We start from the raw sequence: 27,254 nt of genomic DNA, 5'->3' as shown, positions 1-27,254 counted from the left end.
ACAATAGATAAAATACTGATAAAAGTTATTAAAAGATATAAACAAAATGAATACTTAAAAAAACTTAATGGTTTAAAAAAAAGTCAAAAAAATATAAAAAAAAGAGGCGTAGACTTTGAAATGGTTTGATTTTAATAATATAAATTCAGAAATAAATTTATTTATATTTAATAACAATTGCCCAAAAATGCGAAAATATGTTTTAATTTAATGCTAAGCCCGGAAGCAGAACAGACGACCTCCGTCCACAACCACAAACGAAGAAGTCTCATCAACAGGCAGCTGGCCATATGTTATGAGCACACGCTCTTATCAAATGCTCTCTTAACGCGAACCAGTTGCCAGTCATGTGCCATGTGCCACAACGTTCCGTCTTATACGCAACGTTTTGGCATTTGAAACAGAGCAGCATAACAAGAGCGCAAAGAGCGCAGCGTGTGCGAGCTACTTTAAGAGAGCACAAACGCACTATAAGCTCTTCGCTGGGGGCACACTCAATTTGAAGTAAATACAATGTAACGTTAAGTTGTTTGTTTTTTGTGTGGGGGCGGGCAAATGTAATCAATAATATTAAATATTTAATATGCCAGGTAAGAAAATTGTGTAAAATGTGTGCAGAAAAATATGTGATGGGCTGTAGATGCTTAAAATATTTAAATGGATTTTATGATAATAAATTAATAATTTTAAAAAATGCATTTTGCATAATTATAACAAAAGGCAGAATTACCTGTGCAGCTGGCACTGGCACCTGCACTGCTCTGCCCCAGTTGGCATCCAACTAGGGAATGCGTTCCACATGCAACAACTTTGTTGCGCTCTTCGGCGGCTCTCTACAGCCTTCGTTGAGTTGCGCGCTGGTCCAAGCGGCACACACAGGTGCACGCGCTAGCGACTGCCTCGCTCTTTTTTTGGCTCGCACCTACACACACACACATAGACACACACGCACCCACACACAAATGTGAGTGTTACATGACATGCTCTTCTTTGGCTCCTCACACGCTCTCTTTCCTGCTCTTTCGCGGGCGCTCTGCTTTGGCAGCAGGAAACGTCGCAAGGAAATGGCAAAATGTTCAACGTCCATTCCCATTCGCATGTGTGCGAGCAACTGTTACTATATGGGTGTGCGTGTGCGTGTGTGTGTGCCTGTGGATAACATTGCGGCGCTCGTTGGGGCAGCGCCAGTTGTCGGCTAACGGTAGTCGTTGCGAAACTTTTGCTGGAGTAACGTGTCGCGCAATTGAAATTGGCGGCGTTTTCATCGTCCAGCGCCAGCGTCGTCTCCAATTCACGTACTCGCGAGTTTTTAAACGTGTTCGGTTGAGTGTCAGCGTGTGCGTCTGTGTGTGTGTGTGTGTGTGTGTGTGTGGGGGCTGCCAATTAGTGTGTTACATTTGTGCAACAGTCTCGTGTGCGTGTGCGCGTGTGCGTGCGTTCGTGTCCGTGTGTGTGTGCCCCATGCTGCACGTGTGTGCGTGGGGCGCCGCCGTCGCGAGAGCAACAAAAATGTATTAAAAAGTTTATGAAAAATACAAATGTTGAAGAGCTTAACTACTCCTAAAAAAAACATATATATATATATACATATAGTATACAGACTTTATACCGATATCTGCACATACATATATATTTAAATGAAGCCCCAATCGAGGAACCTTTCCTAGGTAAGCTTAACCCGAAAATACAAACTTGTAACGCGCTTTTAATTCACTTTGCCTGCCAGCCACATCCAACGTCTTCCTCTTATTTTGGGGGAGTCCCCAAGTTTTTGGAATTTTTTCGTATGTATTTTCTTCTTCTTTTTGTTTATTTATCCGCTCTGGCAGCCCCGAAAACTTTATCTAAATTCAATTTCGACCGGGCCGCTGAAATTGCCACCCAGAGAAATGAACCCGCAACCCACAACGCACGTTTATAGTCATTTAACTGAATTAGATAAGTTAAACGATGTCTAATGTCAATTTGATTATGTGAGAATAAAACTCGTGGGTGAGAGCGACTGTTCCCTTTTCAATTGAATTGATGTAAAGTGTAGCAAAAATTCGGATTAAATCTAAAATTAAATTGCGACAAATTTGAACTTAGCTCGGAGTCAGTTATTTAAGAGTTTCTGGTATAGTTTAAGACATTCTTAAAAAGCCAACTTTTAATCGATGTTTTAGTTTGCCTTCGCTCGTTCTCTTCTTACTATATCTATTGTGAGTAAAAGTCCTTTCCCTTCAAACTTAAACCGATTGCGAATTTTAAGCATTTCCGCGATTTGAGAGAAATAAATATCAAAGCTTTTTGGTAATCAGATGAACTATGTTTGGGGAATGGATACGTTTATTTTTGATTCCGAGATTTATGTTATTTTTGTTATTAGTGCTGGAAAACGGTCCATGATTTCCAATAATAATTTATACATTTTGATTTAAATGCTTCGATAAGTTCAGACTGGCTAAGATAGTTCGCAGACACTTTCATATAAGTAGATCTTTAAGTTTTGTGTTCATTGAGTTCAAAAATTAAGTTTAGAAGTTGAAAGTATTTTAAGCTATCGATAATATTAAATGGGTGTATATTATAGTTTTGTATAATTTATACTTATAGAGCACTTATATTTATATTTTAGAGAAGAGTTAATTTTCTATATTGCACTTTAATATATGAAATATAAATAAAAATTTGAATTGGACGATATTTGATATTTAATATATATTTATACTTTATGTAAGAGTATAGTTTCTATATTTTATCTAAGTATAATATCTAAAATAAAAAACTTTAAATATTACTATTAATATTTGAATTTGTATAATAAGCGTTACATATAATTTATACCAATATTATGCTAAAAATATTTATAGCGGTTGTTTATAAAATAAGAAAAAAGTGGACATACAATAAGAAAAATTAATTAGCACTAGCACGCTGACAATCAAAGGGAAGATCATTCAATTTGAGCTTTTAAAGTTATGGGCTGTAGCTAATCCGAATACCTCAAAACCTAATGAGCTCTATTCAGTAGCCATGGCTGAGTCTAGCCTTCGGATCATGCTAATTGATGGTTTAAAAACTTTGACAAATATGAGAAGACAAAATCGAATGAATAGCAAATTGAAAGAAAAAAAACTAGCTAGCTGTAAAATTTACAGTCCACAACTGTTGACCCAAGCAAATTAGCGTGAAAATTTCTACGAAAACGAAAAAGAAGTTGGCTATGAATATTAAAGGCCAAGTTGTGGCAAATACCAGATATACATAGTTAAGCGGGTTGCGTGGGAAAAAAAACAAGAGGAAAAAATGTGGCAAGGTCAGCAGCAGACGGCGACGGCGACGGCGACACGCCCAAAACTCACGTGAAGCGAAGCAAATGCAGTTGGTTTTAATTAAAAAGAGCAAAAGTGACTTTCGAAATGGCCAAGAGATAAAACTGCAATAACTATAAAGAGCAGTTTAAAATGGAATTGACGATCGACGGTTGGCCCGGGAGGTTGGCCCGAAATGGGCTGGCTCTAGGGTTGGGGACGCACACGCGTCAATTTGTTAAGCGGGTCACGTACTAGACAACCCCATTGGCCAACCCAAGTGCCACACAGGCCTCTTCCGTTCGCCGTCTGTCTGTGTGTGTCTGTGTATGTGTGTGTGTGAGTGTGCTGTCATCAACACGAAAATAAAAATCGAGAATTAAACTCGCTGAAAATGGCAACAGCTCTTGTTGCCCCAATCCCGTTGCCCCGCCTCTCCGCAAATCGATTTCAATAAAGTTGAATTTTTTATGTCGCTCGCCTGCTTTATGGACGAAGACTTTAAAGGCCGTGTCCACGCGTAAATGACGCAACAAATTAAATGTCAATAATTTAAAATAATTACCGAAAAAGTAAATAAGAGAAAAATGCTTAGCAACAAATCCCAAGGCCAAATGATTTTAAACCCAATTTTTATGGCTTTTTAATCTAATTAAATTGCCATAAAAAGCGAGTCTCACAACAAAAACTGCTGTGAGAATTAAATAAATAAAAGTAAACCTATGCACTTTAAAGTCGGCCATAAACAATTTGATAGGACAACAAAACGCACATACAGACTACAAAGTTGTCAACGGTCAAGACGAAGGGGTTGGCGGAGGGTAGGGGAGCTGTTACTGCGACTGCGACTGCGACTGCACTTTGTTATTGTCAAATGGGTTAATGAGTGCGTGCGTCTGACGTGAAAGGGTTGCCCTGAGAGCCGGGGCCCGGAATCGGGGGTGCGGCTAAACGGGATCGCAGCACTAATGACCTGCATTTTGCATGCGAGCAGCGAGCCGTTTAAATGGGAGTGCATATGTGATATCATCAAAGGGTTGCAGCGCATGTGGGTTGAGAAAGCAGCCAGCAAAATAAACGCATCTAATGCACATGCATAAAGGCTTGGGCATGCTCCATTTATGATATACAAATTCAACAGAAATCTCGGAGGTCAGAGTTCAATTAAACAAATCTGCAATTATTCCAATAAAAATCATCCATATAAAACAGAATATATAATTCTTTTTGCAATCTCATACAAATTGTTGTCTTTAATGTGAATCTGAAGATAGTTTCGCCTATCACTTCAAGTTATTTCCCCAACCAGAATTTATAGTTTCTTAAAGTAGTTTACATACTTAAGTTTATATGGTGGCCAGTAAATTTTTAAGAGCTCTTCGCCTACAATTTTATTGCCATTACACGCGCCTCGGTGTGTGGCGCTGGCGGTTGTATCACCACATTTCCGTGCTCATCCTTGTAATTCGCATATGCCTCGGACAGCACACATTCCATTCCTAGGGCGGCCATCACACGTGCCGAGTAGAGACTAGTGCAGGTGGCCACCAGCAGGGGCAGTCCCTTGGCGCGACCCACTTCCATCAGCGCGGTAACCAGACGGCGTCCCAGTCCTTGACGACGCACTGAGCCATCCACTGCCAGGATGCTCAGATAAAGGGTATCTAATGCGCCGTAATGCTCAAACAAGCGCGCTCTTCGCTCAATGTCGGACAGAAAGTAATGAGTATGTTCAATTAGACTCTTCGGCTTCTGCTCATTGACTTCAAGCCAATTCTGCTCCAGATCGCCGGGCTGCAATACACCAGCAAAAGCCACGCTCACAAAGCGATCACCCTCTAGGGCGACTAGGGAAGTGCCCTGCCGTATGAGCGACAGGCGATACTCCCTTCGCTTCGGATCGTCAAAGATCACCTGGTGATCTCCGGGCGTTTGCATGAGCGGCTCATGCCCGTAGAAATGGTCACGCAAAAAGAGTGTTGCCTCTTCAATATCATCCTCTCTCATGGCGCGCAGCTCGATAGTCATCATGTTGCAAACTGGTCAGTAACTAACTGAAGAAACATGCTGAACAGCAGTTGAGCTTTTCGAGTGGGCTTATCGCCAAAAAGCTGACGATGCGATAATGTCACATATATATATACTACATATATGTATTCACGAATTGACAAACTCAGGCGATAAAGAAATTTAACTGATAAGGTTACAAATAGTATTTACATCAGTCACGTTTTCAAAAATTTGTGAAATAAAATTAAAAATAAATAGTCTCAAAGAAAAGCTAAAATTAAAATTTAATTATATTTGCTATTACTAGAAAAATGTCTTATAAAGACCCGGATTATATGAGGGCATTTCCTGCAACTTAATGGCCATGACGCTCGCCTCTGTGTGTGGCGCGGGCGGCTGAATCACCACGTTGCCATCCTCATCCTTGAAGTCCGCATAGAGTTCCGAGTGCACGCACTCCATGCCCAGCGAGGCCATCAGACGCGTCGAGTAGGCACCAGTGCAGGTGGCCACCATCAGTGGAATTCCCCTGGTGCGGCCCAGCTCCATTAGGGTAACAACCAGACGGCGTGCGAGTCCCTGACGACGCATCGTCGAGTCCACGGCCAGAGTTTTCAGATATAGAGCATCCGTAACGTCGTAGTGCTCAAAGAACTGAGCGTGTTTCTTGATGTTGCACAGAAAATAATGTATGTGTTCGATTAGCAGCTTGGGCTTGCGCTCGTTGACCTCGCTCCAGTTCAGCTCCAGGTCGCTGGGATGCATTATACCGGCAAATGCCACGCCCACAATGCGACCGCCCTTGCTCTGGTCAACTGCAACCAACGAGGTGCCCTGCTGTATGAGCGAGAGGCGATACTTCCGCTTCTGGGGATCGTCGTAGATCAACGGATGTTCGCCGGGCGTCTGCATTAGGGGCTCATGGCCGTAAAAATGATCACGTATGAAGAGGCTGGCCTCATCGATATCTTCCAATTTCATTTCCCGCACGATCGTCGTCATGTCGCTAGCTCCGGGGACTAACTCAATGCAGTTGTAGGGTGACTTTACGGTTTTATGCGTATTTCGTAGGTGGCCCATTCAAGTGGGCTTATCGCGAAAATTCAATTAGTTGAACTTGAACTTAAGTTCACAAACTCTCAGACCTGAGCATTATCATGTGATTGCATCACGGCTTTGACAAGATAACGCACTGAACTGATAAGACAACACGATAGAAAATACTTCATGAGAGTACTAGACTAGAATTTACCCTGTAACTATGTGCTAAATGTATCTCAAGACTAAAATATAGGTTTTTTAATTTGTAAAGAATAATTTATAGGCTGCGATTGAAACTCATATGGAATATTGTATGATGTTTATTAATATCATATAGTTTGAGTATTTTTTCATTAGAATTCCTACAATTTTAATGCCATAACGCTCGCCTTTGTATGTGGTGCTTGCGGCTTGAACACCACATTACCATCATCATCTTTATAGTCGCAGTAGAGTTCGGAGTGTACACACTCCATGCCCAGAGAGGCCATGAGTTGCGTCGAGTAGAGGCCGGTGCAGGTTGCCACCAGCAGGGAATACCCCTTGGCTCGGCCCACTTCTATTAATGCAGTTACCAGGCGACGGCCCACGCCCTGACGACGGACTGCAGAATCCACGGCCAGAACTTTCAAATAGAGCACATCCGAAACTCCGTATTGCTTGAAAAACTGAGCGTTTCTCTTAATGTTGATCAGATAGTATTTCACATGTTCCATGAATTGCGTACGTTTCTTCCCATTCAATTCGTTCCAATTCTGTTCCAATTCTTTCCCATTCAGTACTCCAGTATATGCCACGCCCACAATTCGATCATCTTTACTCTGATCAACGGCAACCAACGAAGTGCCCTGTTGTATACACGATTCCTTATACGCTCTTTTATTAACATCAAGAATTAGATGTTGTTTTTCGGCATATGTCTCCAAGAGCGGTTCACCAGTGTAGAAATGTTCGTGTAGAAACCGGCTGGCCTCCTCAATATCAGCCGCTTTCATTTCCCGCACGATCGTCGACATCTCGCAAGTCTCAGAGCTTTACTGAAGGCAGCCGGAGAGCTTTGGATGGTTTTGTATCTTATCAAGTGTGAGCACTGCGGAACGGATGAGCTTCAAATAACTTGAACTTCAGCAACCCAAGAGCCAATTGCATGGAATGGCATTTGTATCCGGGTTGTGTGACTAACTGATTGACTGACTGACTGACTGACTAACTGACTGAGTGACTGACTGACTGACTGATTGAGTGACTGACTGACTGACTGACTGACTGATTGACTGACTGACTGACTGATTGAGTGACTGACTGACTGATTGACTGACTGACTGACTGACTGACTGACTGACTGACTGATTGATTGACTGACTGACTGACTGACTGACTAACTGACTAACTGACTAACTGACTAACTGACTGATTGATTGACTGACTAACTGACTGATTGATTGACTGACTGACTGACTGACTAACTGACTGACTGACTGACTGACTGACTGACTGACTGACTGACTGACTGACTGACTAACTGACTGCTTGATTGATTGCTTTACAAGGCACAGGCCTAAGCTGTCAAAGTATCGGCTTCTCTATCGATAGTATGGATGTTTTTGAGTAAAGAATTTTTCATAGATTAAGGCAGACACAGTTTTAATTTTGTATATCAGCAGCTTCTAGGTAGCTGAATTTTTCACAGTTTTTTTCCCATTTCAAACAACATATTGGCGATGTCTTCCAAGTAAACCCGCGTAATACTTGCCAGTATTTCTATACAATTCCACACATGGAATCATCTTTATTGTGCAAAGCTTTTTTGTTCTATATTATACAAGTTTATCAATTTCTTTTCATTTAGTAGTCCATTGCATTATGTTTTGAGCTCAGTTACACGACAAGCGTCAAGCGACGTTGTCATCGCTGCGTTTTCACTTTTTTACACTCTGCCTTAATTGTGTTTGTAATCCAATACAATGTGTTGGGCCATTAGGTATCTTAAAGATACAAATACGCTGACATTGACTTTGCTTCTATGGGGAACAATTACGACTTGGTCATAAAATGAGCTTGCACATTTGAAGCGGACGGTTTGAAAGCAACTGGGCTTAGTTCATCCAGAAAGTGTAATTAAAGTGTTAGTCATAAGATATTAAATTACCAGAAATTGCGTGGTTGAAAATTAAATGATAAAAAAGTCGGAATTGTGTAAAATATATATATTTAAAATATTTTGAATTAAACGTCTTTTGCTTATCTTCCGCCCGTGGCGGTGAGTTGTATGGATTCATTTTTAGGCTGAGAGTGGAAGTTTTAGACAACTGGACAAAAATTAAACTTTTGCTTATGCACCTCATTCACCTTCATTCAGTGCATCACAATAGAAATATCCTTGATTATTGAATTATTTTGATTAATTTGTACTATATATTAATTGGCTTGTGCTCTGCAATTAAACAGTCAACAAATTAAACACAGTGTTAATCTTGTTTTTACGTTTTCTGCCATTGAGTTCTCAGAAAAGCTGGCCTATCTTCTATCGAAAAATAGTCAAAGCAACAAATTGCCATGTTATTGAATAGATACAGCAACTGGTGGAAAAATTTATTTACAACTAGATAACAAATATTTTTTGCCTAATTTATTATCACTAAATGGTGCAAATATACTAGCTGCTTAGAGTTTGATGACCATAACACGTAAATGTGTGTGAGGTGCAGCTGGTTTGAACACAACTTGGCCACTGGCGTCCTTGTAATCTGCATAGGCTATCGAATATACGCACTCCATGCCCAAGGCTTCCTTCTGACGTGCCGAGTAGTAGCTGGAGCAGTAGGCTACCATGATGGGAAAGCCTTTGCTGCGACCAACTTCCATCAGAGCGGCAGCCAGACGTGAGCCCAGCCCCTTGCCACGCATTGAGGCATCCACATTGGTTATGTGGGAGTAGAGGATTTTGGAAACTCCGTAACGCTCGAAGAGATTGATTTCGATTTCGATTTTGGACAAGAAGACGGCAATGCGTCCCCAGGTATTTGGCTCCATAGCAGCGGCCTCCTTGCGATGCTTCTCCAAATCGCTGGGAAACTGAGCACCCGCCAGGACCAAGCCCACAATGCGTCCGCCATTGTTTTCATCCACAGCCAACAGGCAGGTGCCCTGCTCTATCATGGATATATGATACTCATCGTTCTCCTTCTCATAGCATTTCTGCACATCCTCTCCAGAAGACGCACAGAGCGGCTCTCCATTATAGAAATTACCCCCCATAAATATCTTCACTGGCTGGTAGTCCGCCACCGTCATGATGCGGATGAGGATGCCATCCTTTGAGTCCAGTTCCGTTGGCATGTTGTTTTTTCCGTATTCACTGTAGAACTGCAACACTTTCGGCCCAGCGTATCTATTTATATTAGATTTCTTATCGTTTAACTGTAGTATGCATGATAGGGTGCAAAAATAAAGTATACTATATAGTATGGCAATCGCCTTGTTTACGCTCTCTCTTTCGCACTTATCAGCCCCAAACAATATCGACACTTGAATTGACGTACACTTTAATATAACTCGAGTATCAACAAGTAAGAGGTTCAAGTCGGGAGCTCCCGACTAGGGGATACCCTGCTTAAATAGATATATTTAAAAAAATTAAAAATTAAACTAAAGATAAATTAAAAAAAAAAGTTTCCTTGGCAGGCTTCGAACTCGCAACTGTCCGCATTACTTGCTGCAGCCTCTACTCAACATCCACACCAATCATTGAGTCTTAATGAATAACAAGGAATTAAAATAGCAGCACAGAAAACAATGCAATCGCAATTGCAATGCTGTTTATAGAATTCAAGAAAGACGCGCATGAATGTGTGTGTACATGCATACAGAAATTTTTGGAATTTGCGCTTGCTGCCGCTGATACAAGGAATGCCAAATACGTTTTCTTTAATAATTTCTGTGTTTCTTAACCGATCTTGATGACATTTTCAACAGTACGTCTTTTTATGTTCTAGAATGTTTGTGTATTCTCAAAAAGTCAAATGTATTTAAATTGTGGCTTAAATTGGTGGGCAGCTTAAATTGGTTTATTTACTTGATTTATAGCTATGAGGTAGTCGCGGGGAGGTGGTGATAGCTATAAAATTAAAGAAACTTAATATATATATATTTTTCTAGAAGCTATTATTTAAAGGTTCCTTGCGTTCATACATACGGACGGACGGACGGACAGACGGACAGACGGACAGACAGACGGACATGGCTAGATCGACCCGGCTGTTGATGCTGACCAAGGATATATATACTTTATGGGGTCGAAGATGCAGCCTTCTGCCTGTTACATACATTTGCACAAATACATTATACCCTTTTTACCCATTTTCAATGGGTTCAGGGTATAAAATGTGTACAGCTCATCAATGGATTTCTAATTAATTTCAGTTGGAAACACTTTGAAACTATTTTCCTACATTTTATTTTTATTATTTCATTTATATTGACAACCAATTGTTGATGTCTTACAAGGTTTACGCGTCATCCTATTTAAATAAAATTTTACTTTATTTGAGCCTAATTATAACTGTTGTGATTATTATATGATTGTCTTATCTTGCGTATATGGCTTTACACCCGCATTTTATTATTGTTAGCTTTTTTATATGTTAGTCAGCTGGTTCGTTAACTCCTATATGATTCAATTTTATAATGTAATACTTTGTATGATCCGCAATGAAATAAAAAGGAAAGTACGAGATACCCCTTGCTAGGAAAGCTAGTAAGTACTTATGAATGAATTATTATTTATGGAAATAAAGTTTACCAAAAACGAACTAGTTTTTTTTAAAGATTCTTCGAATGGAATTAAAACTTTCCATAGCACCTACATAATATTGTATTAGAATCAGCAGATTACGGCATGATTTTTTTTTATGAACAGTTTATGATGTAGGAAATGTCCTCCTCCTAACAAAAAATTCATGATTTATTGTCGGAGTATTTTGGCAATTTTATGAGAGGTATGCAAAACAAGGCCATATAAGTGCTAATTATATCTAAGGGTATGATAACTATCTAATCATAACATAAAATAGTCTTAGCTAAAGAGACAAGTGCCGAAAAATAAAGAGTCTACTCATTGTTTCTGATCTCTTAAGCACTCACATAGTTCATAGAAAATTCTGTCTGGCTAGAAGCCACTTCTCTCTTTAAACGAATGTCTGCGTATCAGACCCCATGTGGATATATGCTCTTGATCATGCCCGTGTATTTGTATAAAAAAGCTGAAGACAACAAATCTGAAAATATGTCAAACTACACCATTCGCAATCTGAGCTAATAACATCTTCCGATATCTTTTTCTATATTCCTAATATCGATAAATATCGATTACGATAACACGGTTTTTTTTTCTATAATATACAAAACTTTTTGTATATGTTCACATATATAAGATAACGATTCATATTCTCTCCATAATTTAAAAAAAAAACGCCATGGCATAAACACACTTTTCTATGCAATTCTTAACCCCGAATATTTTTTAGGGATCGGACTGTAAGCACCAAATTAAATAGAAATAACTGGACAGATACATTTGCAAGTAAATATCAAATATTGCTTCATTTACATAATAACAACAGCACAATTTATAGTTTGATGACCATAAGACGTAAATGTGTGTGGGGTGCAACTGGTTTGAACACAACTTGGCCACTAGCGTCCTTGTAATCGGCATAGGCTATCGAGTATACGCATTCCATGCCCAAGGCTGCCATCTGGCGGGCCGAGTAGAAGCTAGTGCAGTGTGCTGCAATGAGGGAAAATCCCTTGCTGCGACCAACTTCCATCAGAGCGGCAGCCAAACGTGAGCCCAGCCCTTTGCCACGCATTGAGGCAACCACATGGGTTATATAGGAGTAGAGCAGCTCGGAAATTCCATAACGTTTGAAGAGATTGACTTCGGTATCGATTTTGGACAGAAACACAAGTATATCGTCCCATGTATTTGGCTCACTGGCAGCGGCCCTCTTACGCTCCTTTTCCTCATCGTCAGGGGTCCGAGCATGTGCCAGTACGTAGCCCACAATGCGTCCGCCGTTGTTCTCATCTACAGCCAACAAGCAGGTGCCCTGCTTAATTTTAGAAAGGTAAAACTCATCGTGGTATTCTTTGACCCATTCTTCTTCGTAAAGCTCACCGAGCGGCTCTCCTTTAAAGAAATTGCCCCTCATGAGGGTCTTCAGTGGCTGGTAGTCGGCCACCGTCATGATGCGGATGAGGATGCCATCCTTTGAGTCCAGTTCCGTTGGCATGTTGGGCTTTTGGTGATCACTTTAGAAATGCAAAAGCTTTCGGCCACCAGTGTTATTTATGTGATGTATGATCCGTCTGTTTTCTTATCATTATATATAGTATGCCTGATAGTGTGTATATGCTTATAGAGCAGATGGTGATGGTTTGATAGCTAGTTTTGATCGCAACGGCTGATAAGCTGCATGTCAAACCATATCATATAATAAAACATAAAGCTCTTGAAAACTCAACTCATGCTCTGCAAATTTAGCCTGGTAGGAAACAAGTAGAAACTGGTAGAAACAAGTGCCCGTGCCCTCTTTGAGCGCGTCAATCTCGGAAACTAAAGAAGCTGAAGACAACAAATCTGAAAATATGTCAAACTACACCATTCGCAGTCTGAGCTAATAACATCTTCCGATATCTTTTTCTGTTTTCTTTATATCGAAAAACATAGATTACGAAACATGATTTTTTAGGTTTTTTTCTATAATATACATAACTTTTTTTATATGTTCTCATATATAAGATAACGTTCATATGCTCTCCATAATTAAAAAAGAGAAAGAAGGGCTATCTTCGGCACGCCGAAGATTTAATACCCATGCAGACCCAACCTTTCCATAATGCTCATTGTGCTTTGCCCGTATCTAAGAAGAACAGGGAAAATAGTTAATGCCGATTATTGTTTAGATATCTTGAAAAACAAAGAAGTTTTCCATACAACAACTTAATTTTCGACCGATCGTTCCTATGGCAGCTATATGATATATTGGTCTGATAGGATTTTGCATATATATGAGGAGCATAGTAAAACTAATACATGCCGAGTTTGGTCAAGACATTTAAATAAACATAAAGATTTCATACAAGAACTTGCTTTTCGACCAATCGTTCCTATGGCAGCTATATGATATAGTGGTCCGATCCAGCTGGTTTTGACATATGTGCTGCGTGCAACAGAAAGAGGGACTTCTCATAAAAATAGCTTTAAGACTTAGAGACTAGTTCGCATAGAAACAGACAGACGGACATGGTTATAACGACTCGGCTGTTGATACTGATCAAGAATATATATGCGTAACACATTTCACAACAAAAATTATAATACCCTCTGAAAGGGTATAAAAAGGACCATGGCATAAACACACTTTTCTATGCAATTCCAAGCCCCGAATATTTTTTAGGGAGCCGACTATAATCACCAAATTGAATAGAAACAGCTAGGCAAATGCATTTGCAATTAAATATCAAATATTGCTTCATTTACATAATACCAATAACACAATTTAGAGTTTGATGACCATAACACGTAAATGTGTGTGGGGTGCAGCTGGTTTGAACACAACTTGGCCACTGGCGTCCTTGTAATCGGCATAGGCTATCGAGTATACGCATTCCATGCCCAAGGCTTTTTTCAGGCGGGCCGAGTAGAAGCTTGTGCAGTGTGCTGCCATCAGGGGAAAGTCCTTACTGCGGCCAACTTCCATCAGAGCGGCAGCCAGACGTGAGCCCAGCCCTTTGCCACGCATTGAGGCATCCACATGGGTTATGTGGGAGAGGAGCGGTTCTGTAATTCCATAACGCGTAAAAAGATTAACTTCGATATTGATTTTGGATAGAAATACAAGCATATCCCCCCAAGTATTTGGCTCACTGGCAGCGGCCTTCTTGCGATACTTTTCCACATCGTCAGGAGTCTGAGCATGTGCCAGTACGTAGCCCACAATGCGTCCGCCGTTGTTCTCATCTACAGCCAACAAGCAGGTGCCCTGCTTAATTTTAGAAAGGTAAAACTCATCGTGGTATTCTTTGACCCATTCTTCTTCGTAAAGCTCACCGAGCGGCTCTCCTTTAAAGAAATTGCCCCTCATGAGGGTCTTCAGTGGCTGGTAGTCGGCCACCGTCATGATGCGGATGAGGATGCCATCCTTTGAGTCCAGTTCCGTTGGCATGTTGGGCTTTTGGTGATCACTATAGAAATGCAAAAGCTTTCGGCCACCAGCGTTATTTATGTGATGTATGATCCGTCTGTTTTCTTATCATTATATATAGTATGCCTGATAGTGTGTATATGCTTATAGATCAGATGGTGATGGTTTGATAGCTTGTTTTGATGTCAACAAAGCTCTTGAAAGCTCAACTCATTTTTGCCTGGTAGGAAACAAATATATTCACGAATTTAATGTCTGTGCGGTGTTCATTCTCTTTTTCTGCACTCTGTACTCTCCCTCTCTTACAATGCAAACAAAAACCAAAAATTAGAAACGCTTTAAGCAGCCACAATAACAGAGAAACAGATAGCCAAAAAACAGAGAACTGTTAGGTGGGTGTGAGGCTGTCTGTTGGTCAGCTGGAATGCCAGCCAAATCCCAAACTGGGCAAAAACCAACATAATTTACATGTCTGCTGGATAAGTTCGACAGTGAGAAACGGAGCTGAGAGTTAAAGAGGGGGCGGCCAGACTGGACCTGGACCAGTCTGCACAGTGTCTGTACAACCTAAACAGTCTGTTGGCCATGTTATGCCAGACTAGTTACAGTTGTTGTTGCTTTTTGTTTTTGTTGCTGTTGCTGTTGCAGCTGTTGTTGCATGCTGCGTCGTCGTCGTAGTCAGGTGCTTAAAGTCGAGGCTCTTCAATTTGCCGGTAGCAAGTTTATCACAAAGTTAATCAGAAATTTTGAGTTTTGCATGCAGCTGATTAAAATAAATTGATGAGCGGTTTTAAATTAATTTTGATTAGTTGTTGCGTAGCAATTTTTGCCATTGTTCAAAATATGATATGCTAAAGCCGCGGCCATGAATACCTTTAGACGCCTCCGCATGCCACGCCCAGTTGCGGCGCACTGTTGCATACTTTTGGGTGGCATGAACGAGGCAAAAATTTCTGTTCAAATATTTGCCGAAGTGCATTTTTGATTTATGCTCGTGCAACGTGACCCAAATTTTTGCAGGTTTCACAACTAATTAAAAGTGAAAAGTTGACAACATTCTCCAGTTAAAATTTCTATATATTATATTTTTAACTACCCTCCACCCTCCGCACACACTAGTTGTTTTTATAGTCCTATGATTTATGGCGCACATTTGCTGAAAAAGTTGCGACCGCAGCAGAAATTAATGAAAATTCAATCAAAGTTCGCACCACGCAACAGAAGCAGCGGCCAACGGGCGGGGGTCACGAGCGGGTGTACAATAAAACTTGCAACATATGCCCTGCTGCGGCACAGCGACCTCGAAAGCCCGCCACTTGTGTTATTGTCTTGCTGACCCTAATGAAGATTAATTTAAAACAAGTGTGGCCTGGTGCTATGCCCTGCCTTTAGCTGCTGCTTCTTGTTATTTATTAAAAAAGTAAAGAATAAGAGAAATGAAAATTGAAAAAATAGCTCTGCTCTTGATGACGCACTAACGAAGACAAGGGCGACAAACGATCCCCTAATGTGACCGACTGACTAGCCCACTGATGAAGATGACAACAATGCCTTCGTGTTTGCTGTGGGCACACACAGCTTCAAAGAAGCAATTTAATCAAATCATCCTCAATGACTTAGATTTCTGGCGAGATATTAAAATGACAATGGAACCGATAGAATGCCACAGATATGACCCCAGGCCAGGGCTGCAAAACCAGGCAAAATAGACGTGGGCTTGGATTCAACTATCTTCTAGGCCCATAGTAAAATAAAATAAATATATATTGGAATTTGCGGGAGAGAGAGACAACAAACATACATAAATAAAGAGTTTCCAGACATCAACTTTATAAGTTAAATAAAAATAAAAATATATAAAAATATGGAAATAATTTAAATTATTTTTAGAATTCAATGTAACAAGTTGGCTTTAAATTTGTTATGCCCCAAAAGTGCATGCGTATTAAAAGACCATTTCCAGCTAATGAGAACCTGCCCTCAACTTTGAACTTTACTCAGTGGAACTAAATATACAATTTAGATTTAGGGAATGCCACGAACAACTGCTACTTGTGCCACTTGATTTCGATGATATCGTGTAGGTAATTAATTTATTAAACCATTTTCGAATGCGACGCTGGACGCATGCACCGCGGGGGTCGAGTACGATGCTCGCTTTCGAAATCTTTGGCTGCCTCCATTGTTTATCAGCGCATTGTAGATCTCAGCCAGGGGGTCCCGCTAATTTGTGCTAGGTTAATTAGTAAAGAAAACTCGCATCGAACAAGCCTATTGAAATCGGACAGAGACCCAAGCTGTTGCCAGTGTTCGGAGTGGGGGGGTGGACCCTCTAGCTCTGCTACGCTGCCTACACAATGTGTAACGCATTATTATAATTCCAGCTGCCTACCGACTAACTAAATTCAATTCAATTCAATTCGTTTATCTGATTTCCTTTCAAGTGGTCAGTAGCTGTGCCGACTCGCTCTTTTAAATTTTTTACTTCTCTTGCTTTTTGTATGAATATTTATATATACAAAAAAAGAAAAGAAAAATGTTGTGAGTCTGTGTGGGGCATTATTTATGTTTATTTTTTGTTTTCCTTGTTTTTTTCAATCAACATTTTTCCAGTTTGTTTATTTACTTTGCATTTTTTTAAGATTATTTTAAAATGTATCAAAGTGGCAAATTAATGTGATATGAGAAATGCTTTGCAAAATGTTATAAATAACATCAATATGGGCATTTACTATCTTAATTAATTCAATTAATCTAAATACTAAATGAAAAATTATAAACTATTTCCCATAAAAGCAGCCGAGTTACCCTAGAGCTGAATGTGGAAAATAACTCTTGTTTGTTTTCTTTTGTCAAATATATTTAAAAAGCAACTTTTAAATATACCCTAAGTTTTTTTCGCTGGAACTGTTTTCTAGGGAACTTGGTTAGTCGTCATTCGAGTAAAAATCGTAACATTTCCATAAATAGAATTTAAAGTACTTCAAATAAATTTGACTTACCCCAATTGTCTTTCACAGGGTTAATATTTTTTACTATTACTTTCCTTATGTTGAAATATGTCCGTGTCATTATATTATATTATGCATATTATAGAAGTCACCAATTCCTAAAAAATTCCAAAAAGAATCCACAAAACGAAAAAATTATAAGCCTGAAGAAAGCTTGGATTGTTAATTATTATTTTGTTATATATAATACATAATATAATATTCATATTTATGTATAATACATATTAATCATTAACTAATAAAATAATCATTAAAATGTAATAATAGTAAAAATCGATACTTAAAATAATATAATATACAAATTTATGTAAAAAAGAGGAATCGATTTTGAACAAAACTGGGCATATTAAAAGTAAAATAATTTAATTATTTAAAAAAGTTTGTTTTTTTTTATATAAAACATTTTTTTTATTTCTTTTCTTTTTTTTTCTGGCCAACGTAGTTGTATATTCTCAATTTACAATACTTATGTTTATCAACTTAATTTTTATAATTACGGTGTTCGAACTTTATTCATTCATAAATCGAAAATCCAACACATGTAAAAACAACAATCTGCATGTTGTTCCTTTTAAAACCGTTTTTTATGTTCTTCAAGAAGAAACCCAGACAAGAGGCACAATAATAAAACTGCGCAGTATCCACAGTTTATGGAGAGCTGCATATAAATTTGTAAATCGATTTTGAAAACTAACAAAACAAACTTGCCAAAATAAAGAAGTGGACAGTCGAAGGCAAACCCAAAAGATATTAATAAACAAAAATGATTTATGTGTCTGCAGTGGACGTCATGGATGGCAGAGGCCGAGCCAGACCGGCAATGGGACTATGGGAACTATCTGCTGTGCTCTGTGGTCAGTAACAAAACTGTAGCAGTTGTTGCCCAGCCGCCAGATGCCAGTTGCGAGTTGCCAGTTGTTATCTCTGGCCGTTAATCTAATCAATTGAGGCGAGCTTCAAGAACAACAACTGAACAGCCAGCACCCTCATAAACAGTGCTGAGCGGCGCCTGCGCAACAGGTATAATGCCAAAGAACGACTGTCAGGTATTTCAGCACTTGCTCGAAACTGCGGGCATGGGTCTGGGGTCTGGGCACTGGGATCTCAGTCTGTGGATTGGCAAACGTTGAGGCAACGTTTCGGGCGTGTGCATGACAAATGTTCTTTGATTTATTGACAGTTTTAAGTGGACGCAGCCAATGTGCGCCTTAACATTGTCAACATGGCTAGTTGGTCACGTTCCTGGGTCGGTACTTCATAGACCCGAGACCCATGCACAGGCACAGGCACACCACCTGCTGTGCGAATGCTGCAAACGTTTAAAAATAGCACACAAAATGCGCCATGGCACATCAAAGTGTAAAATGCGCCAAACATTATTCGATTTTTTTCCAGTTGTTTTTTATCTATATACATATATATATTTTTTGTTTCTTCTGATTTTCTTTTCTTTTTTTTTTTTGCCTGTAATCGGAGCAGCCTACAAAGCGCGGGTACCACCCAAATACATTGCTTCCGCAGTTGAGCCCCGATTCCATATATACATATATACATTTTTTTTTTGTTCGTCCCGCCCCGATTTCTGTTGCAGGTGTCGCCTGCATGCACACTTGACATAATGTTGTTGCCAGTTGGCGGCACATTTCATTTTGAGTTTGGAATTTATTGTGCGCCCTCGGTGATTTCTATATAATTTTATTGCCATTGTGTGGGCGAGCATTCGGTTATAGTTTCTTCGGTTTTTGGTTGAAAACTGTTTTTTTCCCCTCTTGTTTATGGTAATGTCATTGCAAACTGAAAGAGTTGCCGTTCGCGTATAAGCTTTATACTTATTATAGAACAAGTAAGTTTGTCTATTTATATTAATATCTGTTAGTATTGAAATTAGCTATACATGTATTACTATGTATTACTATTAATTGGATGAATTAATCGATCGAGATATTAATTAGTAAAATAATATCTGTCACCTATGTAAAAAGAAAAAAGTAAGGATATATTTGGCACGCCGAAAATTAAATTCCCTTGTAGACATTTCCCTTATGCAGATATGTGAGCATTGTGCAGCTCAAAAATGCTGAGTTTGTTGAAATATCTTTGAAAACAGAATATTTTGTCTTATAAGAACCTACTGATACACCGATCTTTCCTATATCAGCTATATGATATAGTGGTCCAATGCTGATAAGATTTAGTTTGGTCAAGTTATCTTAAATTCAAACAAGGTAAAAATGATTTTCTTATCGGAGACAACGTTTTGACTAATCGTTGTTAAGGCAGCTATATGATAAACAAAAAATTGTTTCATACAAAAACCTACTTTTAGACCGATTGTTCCTATGACAGCTATATGATATGACGGAGCTATGCAAAGTTCCAAGACGATTGATTTAAAACTGAGAGACTTGTTCGTATAGAAACAGACAGACGGACGTGGCTAGATCAAATCGTCTGTTGATGCTAACATAGAATATATATACTTTATGGGTTCGCAGATCTCTACTTCTATGCGTTAAACATTTCATGATAAAATTATAATACCCTTTATAATAATAAAACTAGGGTATAAAAACAAGTTATTTTAAAATATGCAATTTAAATTATAATAATACATTCTACTAAAATACAATCTGTAGAAGGTCAATTTCCATATAAAAAACTAGATTTAAAATCTAAACACCCACAAAATAATATAATTAAAACCTCTTCCACTCTTTACTACTTCCACCTATATAAGTTTATCATGTCTTCTATCAATCTATAAGCTCCAATATATTGTAAAAGAACTATAGAATGGCTTAAATCAGTTCCCATTGGTCTTTTTAATGGCAAAGTAAACCCCATAAAGTAAAAAAACACCATTCATATCTCAAACTGTAGCATTCAGCACTCAATCAACAATCTATCTGGCGCATCAATCAGGCAAATAGTGGAACGAAGCGAAATCACGGGCAAAAACGATAGAACAACAATAAAGCGAAAGCACTAAACAGAATCAACATAACCTCAATTTGCTTATAGTGGCATTAACTTGGCAAGCTAAATACAATATAATATGGCGACGTGCGGGCTTGGTCAGAAAGAGAGAGAGAGCGAGAGAATGCAAGGGGAAGAAGGGGAGCGAGACAGTAAGAAACTAATCAAGCTGAACTACAACAAGGACGTGGCACAACAACAAAACTTTGGACATAATAAATAGGAAAATAGAAAATTATGATGGAAAATTATGACTTAAGTTGGCGACGTCGTCGACGACGCTAACGTGAACGAAAGTCATTTGTAAAACAGACGACAACAACAACATTGCGGAAGCAACTGCTGGGTGCGGAGGGGGGGAGGGCGGCTTGCCCAAGTGTTTGCTATGGTCAGTTGTGGTCATTATGGCTGCAAAGTTTTTGGCGGGTCTCATATTAATAATAAATATTTATTCAACATTTTCCGAGTTCCCTCTGACAAGCACGCAGCCATTGAAAATGTGCGAAATTTAACTGGCACGCAACTTGTTCATATATCATCTGTTAGACAGTCGGGATGATCATCAAGATTGCGTAGACAATTAGAAAGATAGTACCGTAACGATCGGCTCCGTTTTAGTTTAACAGTTTGATTACTGAATGTATTCTTTGCCAAAAAGTGATAATATATTACATTTTCTTTACTTTAGTCGAAACATTTAGTACATAAAACAAGTTTACATAAAACAAATATGTTAATGTCTTATAAAAATGTTATTAAAAATGTCTATGTTAACTCTGAGGTAAGCGCCTAGAACTATTGAAGTTAAAATACAATAAATAATAATATTAAAAAATAAAACAAATACTTTTTACACTTGCAAGAGATTAAGTTTTCTTTAATCTTTTTATATATTTACTCATAATTTATATAGGAAAAATTATTTTCGCATTGTTAAATTCGATTCATTTTAAAAAAATTTGTATCGTCCTACTCCATGTTGTGAAAATGAGAAACTTTAAATGTGTAAATATATAAATACATGTTTTAATCATTGAAAGTTTTTTTATTAGTACAAAACTTTCAAAGTAATTATTAACACAAATGCAAAATGTGTAAGCATAATATAAACAGACAATTTATATTTTTAACTATTGTAAATATATGAATATATTTAACAGAAGCTAGGCATATGTAAGGCTTCACAAACTTTCAAAGCGATAATACGGAATGCTTATCATACTTTCTTTTTTTGTTTTTTTAACCAGTTAGATCTCATTCCCCCTTTGCTTTGTTAACTTTAAGCCTTCCCTGATCAGGGCAAAAAATAAAAATAAAACGAAACAAAAAATAGACAAAGTACAAGTCCCTATGTTATGCATATCCTGAACGAGAAGCTGGGCAGCTGCCCCTCGAACCAAAATCCGTACCCGTTGCCACCTCGCAATGGCAGAAATGGGATTTTCAAACATATCGCATATACAAAATGCAAACATGTCTGGCAAACACAAATCCCATAAATGTTTTGTGTGGTGCTGAGGTGCTCGGCTGGGTGGGTCTTTGGGGTAGTGATAAAAACTTGCAAAAAATATTTTCATATGTGAAAATGTGTAAAATGTAAAAGTTTCCAAAGTTTGGAGAGCGCGCGCGCAGTTTGCCTTTTTTGTTATTTCCTATTTCCACATTGTGTTTATATTTTGTGTGTGATTTTTTTTTCGCCGTTTTCTGTTTGCACTGTCTGAATGTCCCTACGTCCGTCTGTCTGTCTATCTTTCTATCTGTCGCTGTGTGAGCATCAGGTGCTGTGGCAAAAGAAATTACAACAAATCCATTTGTGAAATTGCAAACCGAGACAAACCACGACCACGACGACGACGACGACGGCCATGACGGCGGCGATGAGGACTGAGATGATGATGACGCCTCCACCAGCACCGGCAACGCTTATCCGGTTGCCTTTGATGCTCCACTATTTTCGTTGTTGTTTTTCTTTTTTTTGGTGTATATGTGCTAGCTGGTCTTTTGCCTGGCACTGACAGCACTTCGAGCAGCACTTTAAGAGCCGTAGACGACGTCGGTGCTAACCAATTACATGGCTGGCCAGTGCGCCAGGGCTCCTCCTGTCATTATGCACTCAAAAATCAAGATGGAAGGCACTCGCTGCCTGTCATTTGCCTGGGCAAACATTCATCTTACTAAAGTTGGCCAGTCGACTGGCCCAACCGAATGCCCCCAAAAAAGCCCAACCAAACCCAACCCAACAGTGCCACCGCCTCCTGCTTTCTTTCTGGCCTTGCCCAGCCAAGCACAGCGACGAGACATTCATCAATTTGTTAAGCGAAGCCGAGCAAAAAAGCGAAATTGAAACGAACATTTTTCGTGCTGCCGCTGCAGCTTGCATATAAATTTGCAAAAATAAGTGCAGCTTTGGAGCAGCGCCCGGCTTCCAGCAACTGGCAGCTATCTGCTCCTAGCAGCGCTAGCACCTAACCCTCACCCGCACCCGCACCCGCCAGGACAGCAAACTACACACGTCAAATTTCAAACAAGTTCGGCCGCCGCAGGACATGCAACAAACGACAGCAGGCAGCACCGAGCGACCGTGTCCGTGCTCGTATCCGTGTGCAGGGGCTGTAGGAAAAAAATAAAAAGGCTGCCAAAGGAGTTGCTAGACAGCTAGAATAGCTGGTTTCGAGCTTCTGGCTCCTGGCTGGCAGCAGGTGGGCTGCCATTTTTTGTGCTCCACTTTGTTTTTGTAAGCGCTCTGCTCGTATCTAAAGTTGCGATGCGAAGCGGCGCACCAGTGAAATGGGCAACTACTGAGCTGAGCTGCAGGAATTCGAGCCTTGCATTGCTTCGGAGCTTCTGCGTCCAATACTGCCTTTAGCAACTGCGACAGCCACAACTCGTGATTGTCTGGCTAAAAGTTTATGCCGTCTGCAAAATATGCCTCAGCTTTAATGCCCTTTTAACAAAGTCTACAAAGTTTTGTGCTTAACAGACGAACTACTGGGTAATATAATGTCTAATCTAATGTGAGCTTTATGCAAACAAAAAATAAGGTGAAAAAATAATAGTGAACACATTTTGGATTACTTGTGTATTACAATCTGGAAATCTCTTTTTCACATACAAAATAGTTATAGTACGGAAAAATATTCTCATTGACACATATTTACATATTCAAAGATATAGTTGACATTTATAAGATAGTCTGTATTTATATATATTCCGAAAATGGACTTAAGAATGTCCGCTTTGCCGCTATCGTTGCTTGAAGCTTATAATTCGCAACAAGTTAAAGCTTTGACAATGAGACACGACGTTTGTAAGAACATAGTCGAAAGCTATTGCTACGACAAGCTGAATATAGAAGCAGCTTCTATTTATATTATAGTTTTTGGAAATTACGCCTTGTTTAAATTATTAATTATTTAAGAAAAAGTCTACATTGGCATCGAAGCGAACAGCTTAATATTAGTTATTCAAGTTTAAAAATTTTAATTGAAGTCTAATAAAATTTTTATTTTCTTTGTATTTGAAAATATGGCTAGTTCGGTTCCCGGCCCGCACGGCTTGCCGCTCTTTTTGCCCATTTAACAAGTATAATCTTATATTGATACGTAGCCTTTTCATATATATATGAAATATGTTTTATTTAAACCGAAAAAAAAAAACCAATTGGCCTCTCAGACGTAACTTCATTGACTTTATTGTATTTATGATGGACTTATGCTGGCCGTTGGATATAGAAAAAAGACAAATACAAACTTGTGTTTTATGCACAACAATTTATAAAGCTAGCTTCGTCCTTTTTTTTGGCTCTGAAAGTTTTGAGCCTGAAACAATAAATGCAGCAGCTACGACTCGAAACGCACAACTTTTTGTTTCTCCAAGCCGCACCAGTGCGAAATGAGCCCAATGCTGTCCTATACCATTTCTTAGCTACCTGCTGTGGTTACCGTGTGGCTATATTTTGAATCAGAGGAAAATAAAGAGAGAGAAAGGTAGCTGCACACGTTAGTTTGGGGAATTGCAAATAAATATTTCAACTGCAGTTGCAGATTATTTTTGTGCTGCGACTGCTTGGAAACTAGAATGCGAATTCTCTCCAAATGTTGGCCAAAAAAAAAATAGAGAAAAATATATGTATGCATGGGGTACGTGGAACGGAGCAAACAAAGCCAAACTGCTGAGACAAGGAGAAACAGCGCTGGCAACGAGAAACAACTCAGCTTAGATTTCTCCGGGGAGCTATGATAAAGTGCACACCACGGCAAACGGCATAATGAAGACAAATAGAGGAGAGAGGAGTTGGGTTTTTGCTTTTTGGCTTGGATTTTGCCTTTTATAATTTCAATTTATTTGCCTTCGATTCTCAACTGCGGAAAACAAAAATCACTCGCCGCTTACTGGTCTCACTTTCGATTCTGATTGTAGTTCCTCAGGTAAATGCCGGCAGCAGCCTCCTGGAAGTGCCTGCGTCGCTTGTTCTGCAGCAGAAGCGAGAGCAAGTGCTTGGTGCTTAGGCCACGAGCTGCCTGCCGCTCCAGCAGCGCCAGCTCATCCTCGGCCAGATCCTCGTCACGCTCCTCAGCGCCATATTGGGCCAGTGGCGCTTGGGCAGCGGCCATTGCAGCTGCTGCTGCTGCTGTCTCCGACTCATTCTCCGCTGCATTGATCACATCCGTATCATCCTCCTGGACATTAAGACCCTGTAGTAGATCAATAATAGGAACGGCATTGCGACGCAAGCCACCATTTCTGCCGGTAGTAGTGCCCGCAGCTGGTGACGTAAGATTCTGCACATTATTCGGGTTGATGATGATAATCGAGGGTCCTCCACCTCCACCGAAATAGTCGTTGAGTCCAGGAATCTGGAAGGGTGGACGCTGTGGTGTCGGTGGGTACGGGTATGGATAGTAGTCGGGATAGTAGGGACGACGATGATTATGCCTGTCGGATTCATCCGAATTGGGTTGCTGCACAATGACGATCGGTTGTTGCGGTTTGTTTTCAGAGCGTCTGTTCCAAAGCAGTAGACGTGGCTGAATCGCAGAAAGTGCTGTTCAAGAAAGGAAAAGGATGAAGAAAGGCAATGGAAAGAAAAATTAATTTGTATAAAACACAACTGGAAGTACAACCAAAAAAAAATTCTTTTATCTAACCAATTAAAGTTGGAAATTGAAAGAAAATGTTGATCAACTTTTACGAACCATCTACCTAACGATATCATTTGAAACTGAATCCACAAACTTTTTAATCTTTAATTCTATTGTTTCTCAATATCTTTCTTTATTCTCTGGATTGATGATTATGTTTCTGGCTAGTAAATGGCGCTGAATAGTGCCCTATGTATTTAGGGGGCCAGGGTTCCAGTCTAAAGAGTCTCAATTGTACTCAAACGATCAGGTATTCAGGATCGACTTTTAGAAGTATATCCATACACGAATCCAATGTTGCTTTAATAATCCAGCTCTGTTTTCTGTTTAATCCCAGCCAGAGTTTGCTCCTTTAACTCACCAGCATTATGTCCAGAGGCTTCTCCGGAGCTGATGTGACTGGCAGCGTCGATGGCCATGCAGGCAGCTAGGAGCAAGAGACTTGAAAGAGAATGCTTAAACATCTTGGTAGCTTCAGTGGGTGATGATGACTGTGCTCCTAAAGACGATCACAAGGGGCTTATATAGCACCTGCGTGTGTAACTGTAACACGTAGAACCTCACACACACTGCCTGCTTTCTAAGTGTTTTCCCGTTTTAGTGCCATTTCGCTGTAATCGTTTCGCCCAGGCGTCAAGTGCTAATTCGATGGATGATCTATTGAGCCGAATGCTTGTTAATATTATCGCCTCGTAAATCAATTTCAAAGCAATGTCTGCTGCTGCTTTGTCTGTTTATTGCAATCGTAAAATGTTTCGGAACTGGACTGTCTCACAATACTTTTATTCTTTTAGCGCAACTCTTTGACCGAGCTTATGTTTATGTTTTGCATTTGGCCGCTTTCATGATCGATTTAGCATTAAGTTGATAGTGCGTGTGTGTGTGTGTATATGTGTGTCTGCCTCGGGCCAACAGCGGGCGCTAATTTGTTTAGTTTACGAGTAGATCAGATATTTATGGCCTGCAATTGTAGGCCGCCTGGATAATTTGCAGGCCGGCAAAAGGCCATTGGCCTTTAACGTCGCGCTGTGTACATTGAACTTGGGAAATTCTGTCTCGCATCTGAAGTTTTCGAAAGGTGCGTAAGATTGGCCCGCATGTGATTCTATTTAGACGCAAGAATGTTTCACCAAAGTTGAGGCTGCGGCCATTCCATGACACATGCCAAACATTAATTTGAAAGTGGCAGTTGAAATGGTGCTTTATATTTCGAAGTAGGGCGATTTTGTTTAACGATAGTTGAAGATGATTTTATTACCACTAAAAACATTTAGACTAGTGCAAATTGTTATAAATGTTGGGGCATATTATAAAAGAAAAGGCTTTTGATCAATTTTTATGTGCAAGTTCTACATACCTACACTTTTCTCTGAATTGCCATTGTCTATTCAAAAAGAAGAAATGGTTTTCGTTTATCCAATGTTTCACAAATTCCAAAATCATCGTCGCCAAATAGTTAATGGTTTGATATATATTTTGGCTATACTCTTACAGATATGTTACAAAGTCTTTTTATTTTGTTTAACAACCCAAACATTAGTTTGCAATCTCCTGCTGTGCGTCCCATATCAATTT

General features: G+C 39.5%; 8 protein-coding genes and 1 long non-coding RNA gene across 12 annotated transcripts in view; 1 reads left to right on the top strand and 8 right to left on the bottom strand.

Annotated features, from left to right (window-relative positions):
• Window positions 1-1,551: 1,551 nt before the first annotated feature.
• Window positions 1,552-27,254, top strand: part of Ddr (discoidin domain-containing receptor 2) — a 140,990-nt gene continuing 115,287 nt past the window's right edge. Inside the window, exon 1 of the mRNA XM_064698043.1 lies at window positions 1,552-1,667. The gene's annotated coding sequence lies outside the window, so the exon portion shown is untranslated. The remainder of the gene's footprint in view (window positions 1,668-27,254) is intronic.
• On the bottom strand, window positions 4,515-5,458 carry LOC135439335 (arylalkylamine N-acetyltransferase-like 2). Its single transcript, XM_064698054.1, has one exon. The coding sequence runs from the start codon at window positions 5,322-5,324 to the stop codon at window positions 4,677-4,679; it is 648 nt and encodes a 215-aa protein (XP_064554124.1). The 5' UTR covers window positions 5,325-5,458; the 3' UTR covers window positions 4,515-4,676.
• LOC135439330 (arylalkylamine N-acetyltransferase-like 2) lies at window positions 5,576-6,338 on the bottom strand. The gene has a single exon (XM_064698047.1). It carries the CDS (start codon window positions 6,303-6,305, stop codon window positions 5,607-5,609), a length of 699 nt encoding a protein of 232 aa, XP_064554117.1. The 5' UTR covers window positions 6,306-6,338; the 3' UTR covers window positions 5,576-5,606.
• LOC135439334 (arylalkylamine N-acetyltransferase-like 2) lies at window positions 6,652-7,402 on the bottom strand. The gene has a single exon (XM_064698053.1). The coding sequence runs from the start codon at window positions 7,358-7,360 to the stop codon at window positions 6,707-6,709; it is 654 nt and encodes a 217-aa protein (XP_064554123.1). The 5' UTR covers window positions 7,361-7,402; the 3' UTR covers window positions 6,652-6,706.
• Window positions 8,904-9,722, bottom strand: LOC135439331 (arylalkylamine N-acetyltransferase-like 2). The gene has a single exon (XM_064698049.1). It carries the CDS (start codon window positions 9,681-9,683, stop codon window positions 9,009-9,011), a length of 675 nt encoding a protein of 224 aa, XP_064554119.1. The 5' UTR covers window positions 9,684-9,722; the 3' UTR covers window positions 8,904-9,008.
• On the bottom strand, window positions 11,919-12,650 carry LOC135439333 (arylalkylamine N-acetyltransferase-like 2). Its single transcript, XM_064698052.1, has one exon. The coding sequence runs from the start codon at window positions 12,635-12,637 to the stop codon at window positions 11,972-11,974; it is 666 nt and encodes a 221-aa protein (XP_064554122.1). The 5' UTR covers window positions 12,638-12,650; the 3' UTR covers window positions 11,919-11,971.
• On the bottom strand, window positions 13,850-14,708 carry LOC135439332 (arylalkylamine N-acetyltransferase-like 2). Of its 2 annotated transcripts, none has more exons than XM_064698050.1 (2): window positions 14,275-14,609; window positions 13,850-14,187 (listed from the first exon to the last, which is right to left on the bottom strand). In XM_064698050.1, the coding sequence occupies exons 1-2, from the start codon at window positions 14,570-14,572 to the stop codon at window positions 13,907-13,909; spliced, it is 579 nt and encodes a 192-aa protein (XP_064554120.1). In that variant the 5' UTR covers window positions 14,573-14,609; the 3' UTR covers window positions 13,850-13,906. The 2 variants fall into 2 exon arrangements, with proteins under 2 accessions (XP_064554120.1, XP_064554121.1); XM_064698051.1 differs by having other exon boundaries at window positions 14,034-14,187; window positions 14,246-14,708.
• Window positions 17,783-27,254, bottom strand: part of LOC135439343 (uncharacterized) — a 130,213-nt gene continuing 120,741 nt past the window's right edge. For all 3 annotated transcript variants that reach the window (XR_010438037.1, XR_010438036.1, XR_010438038.1), the window contains one exon: window positions 17,783-17,797. This is a non-coding gene — a long non-coding RNA (uncharacterized LOC135439343). The remainder of the gene's footprint in view (window positions 17,798-27,254) is intronic.
• LOC135438918 (uncharacterized) lies at window positions 24,874-26,143 on the bottom strand. The gene is made up of 2 exons (XM_064697478.1): window positions 26,041-26,143; window positions 24,874-25,582 (listed from the first exon to the last, which is right to left on the bottom strand). Exons 1-2 carry the CDS (start codon window positions 26,141-26,143, stop codon window positions 24,936-24,938), a joined length of 750 nt encoding a protein of 249 aa, XP_064553548.1. The 3' UTR covers window positions 24,874-24,935.

This window comes from Drosophila montana, unplaced genomic scaffold, assembly GCF_035044405.1.
Source record: "Drosophila montana isolate Dmon_TW-CO22-7 unplaced genomic scaffold, ASM3504440v1 contig_402_1, whole genome shotgun sequence".
NCBI lineage: Eukaryota > Metazoa > Arthropoda > Insecta > Diptera > Drosophilidae > Drosophila > Drosophila montana.
Note: the sequence above shows the minus strand (reverse complement) of the source record. Positions and strands in the feature narration are given on the sequence as shown.

What these genes read in the sequence shown, in the direction of transcription:
- LOC135439335 (XM_064698054.1), bottom strand. Translation starts at nt 5,324, where the DNA reads ATGATGACTATCGAGCTGCGCGCCATGAGAGAGGATGATATTGAAGAG.
- LOC135439330 (XM_064698047.1), bottom strand. Translation starts at nt 6,305, where the DNA reads ATGACGACGATCGTGCGGGAAATGAAATTGGAAGATATCGATGAGGCC.
- LOC135439334 (XM_064698053.1), bottom strand. Translation starts at nt 7,360, where the DNA reads ATGTCGACGATCGTGCGGGAAATGAAAGCGGCTGATATTGAGGAGGCC.
- LOC135439331 (XM_064698049.1), bottom strand. Translation starts at nt 9,683, where the DNA reads ATGCCAACGGAACTGGACTCAAAGGATGGCATCCTCATCCGCATCATG.
- LOC135439333 (XM_064698052.1), bottom strand. Translation starts at nt 12,637, where the DNA reads ATGCCAACGGAACTGGACTCAAAGGATGGCATCCTCATCCGCATCATG.
- LOC135439332 (XM_064698050.1), bottom strand. Translation starts at nt 14,572, where the DNA reads ATGCCAACGGAACTGGACTCAAAGGATGGCATCCTCATCCGCATCATG. An exon ending in TCGCAAGAAGGCCGCTGCCA is followed by an intron (nt 14,188 to 14,274) that starts GTGAGCCAAATA and finishes ATGGAATTACAG; the next exon opens with AACCGCTCCTCTCCCACATA.
- LOC135438918 (XM_064697478.1), bottom strand. Translation starts at nt 26,143, where the DNA reads ATGTTTAAGCATTCTCTTTCAAGTCTCTTGCTCCTAGCTGCCTGCATG. An exon ending in AGCCTCTGGACATAATGCTG is followed by an intron (nt 25,583 to 26,040) that starts GTGAGTTAAAGG and finishes TTTCTTGAACAG; the next exon opens with CACTTTCTGCGATTCAGCCA.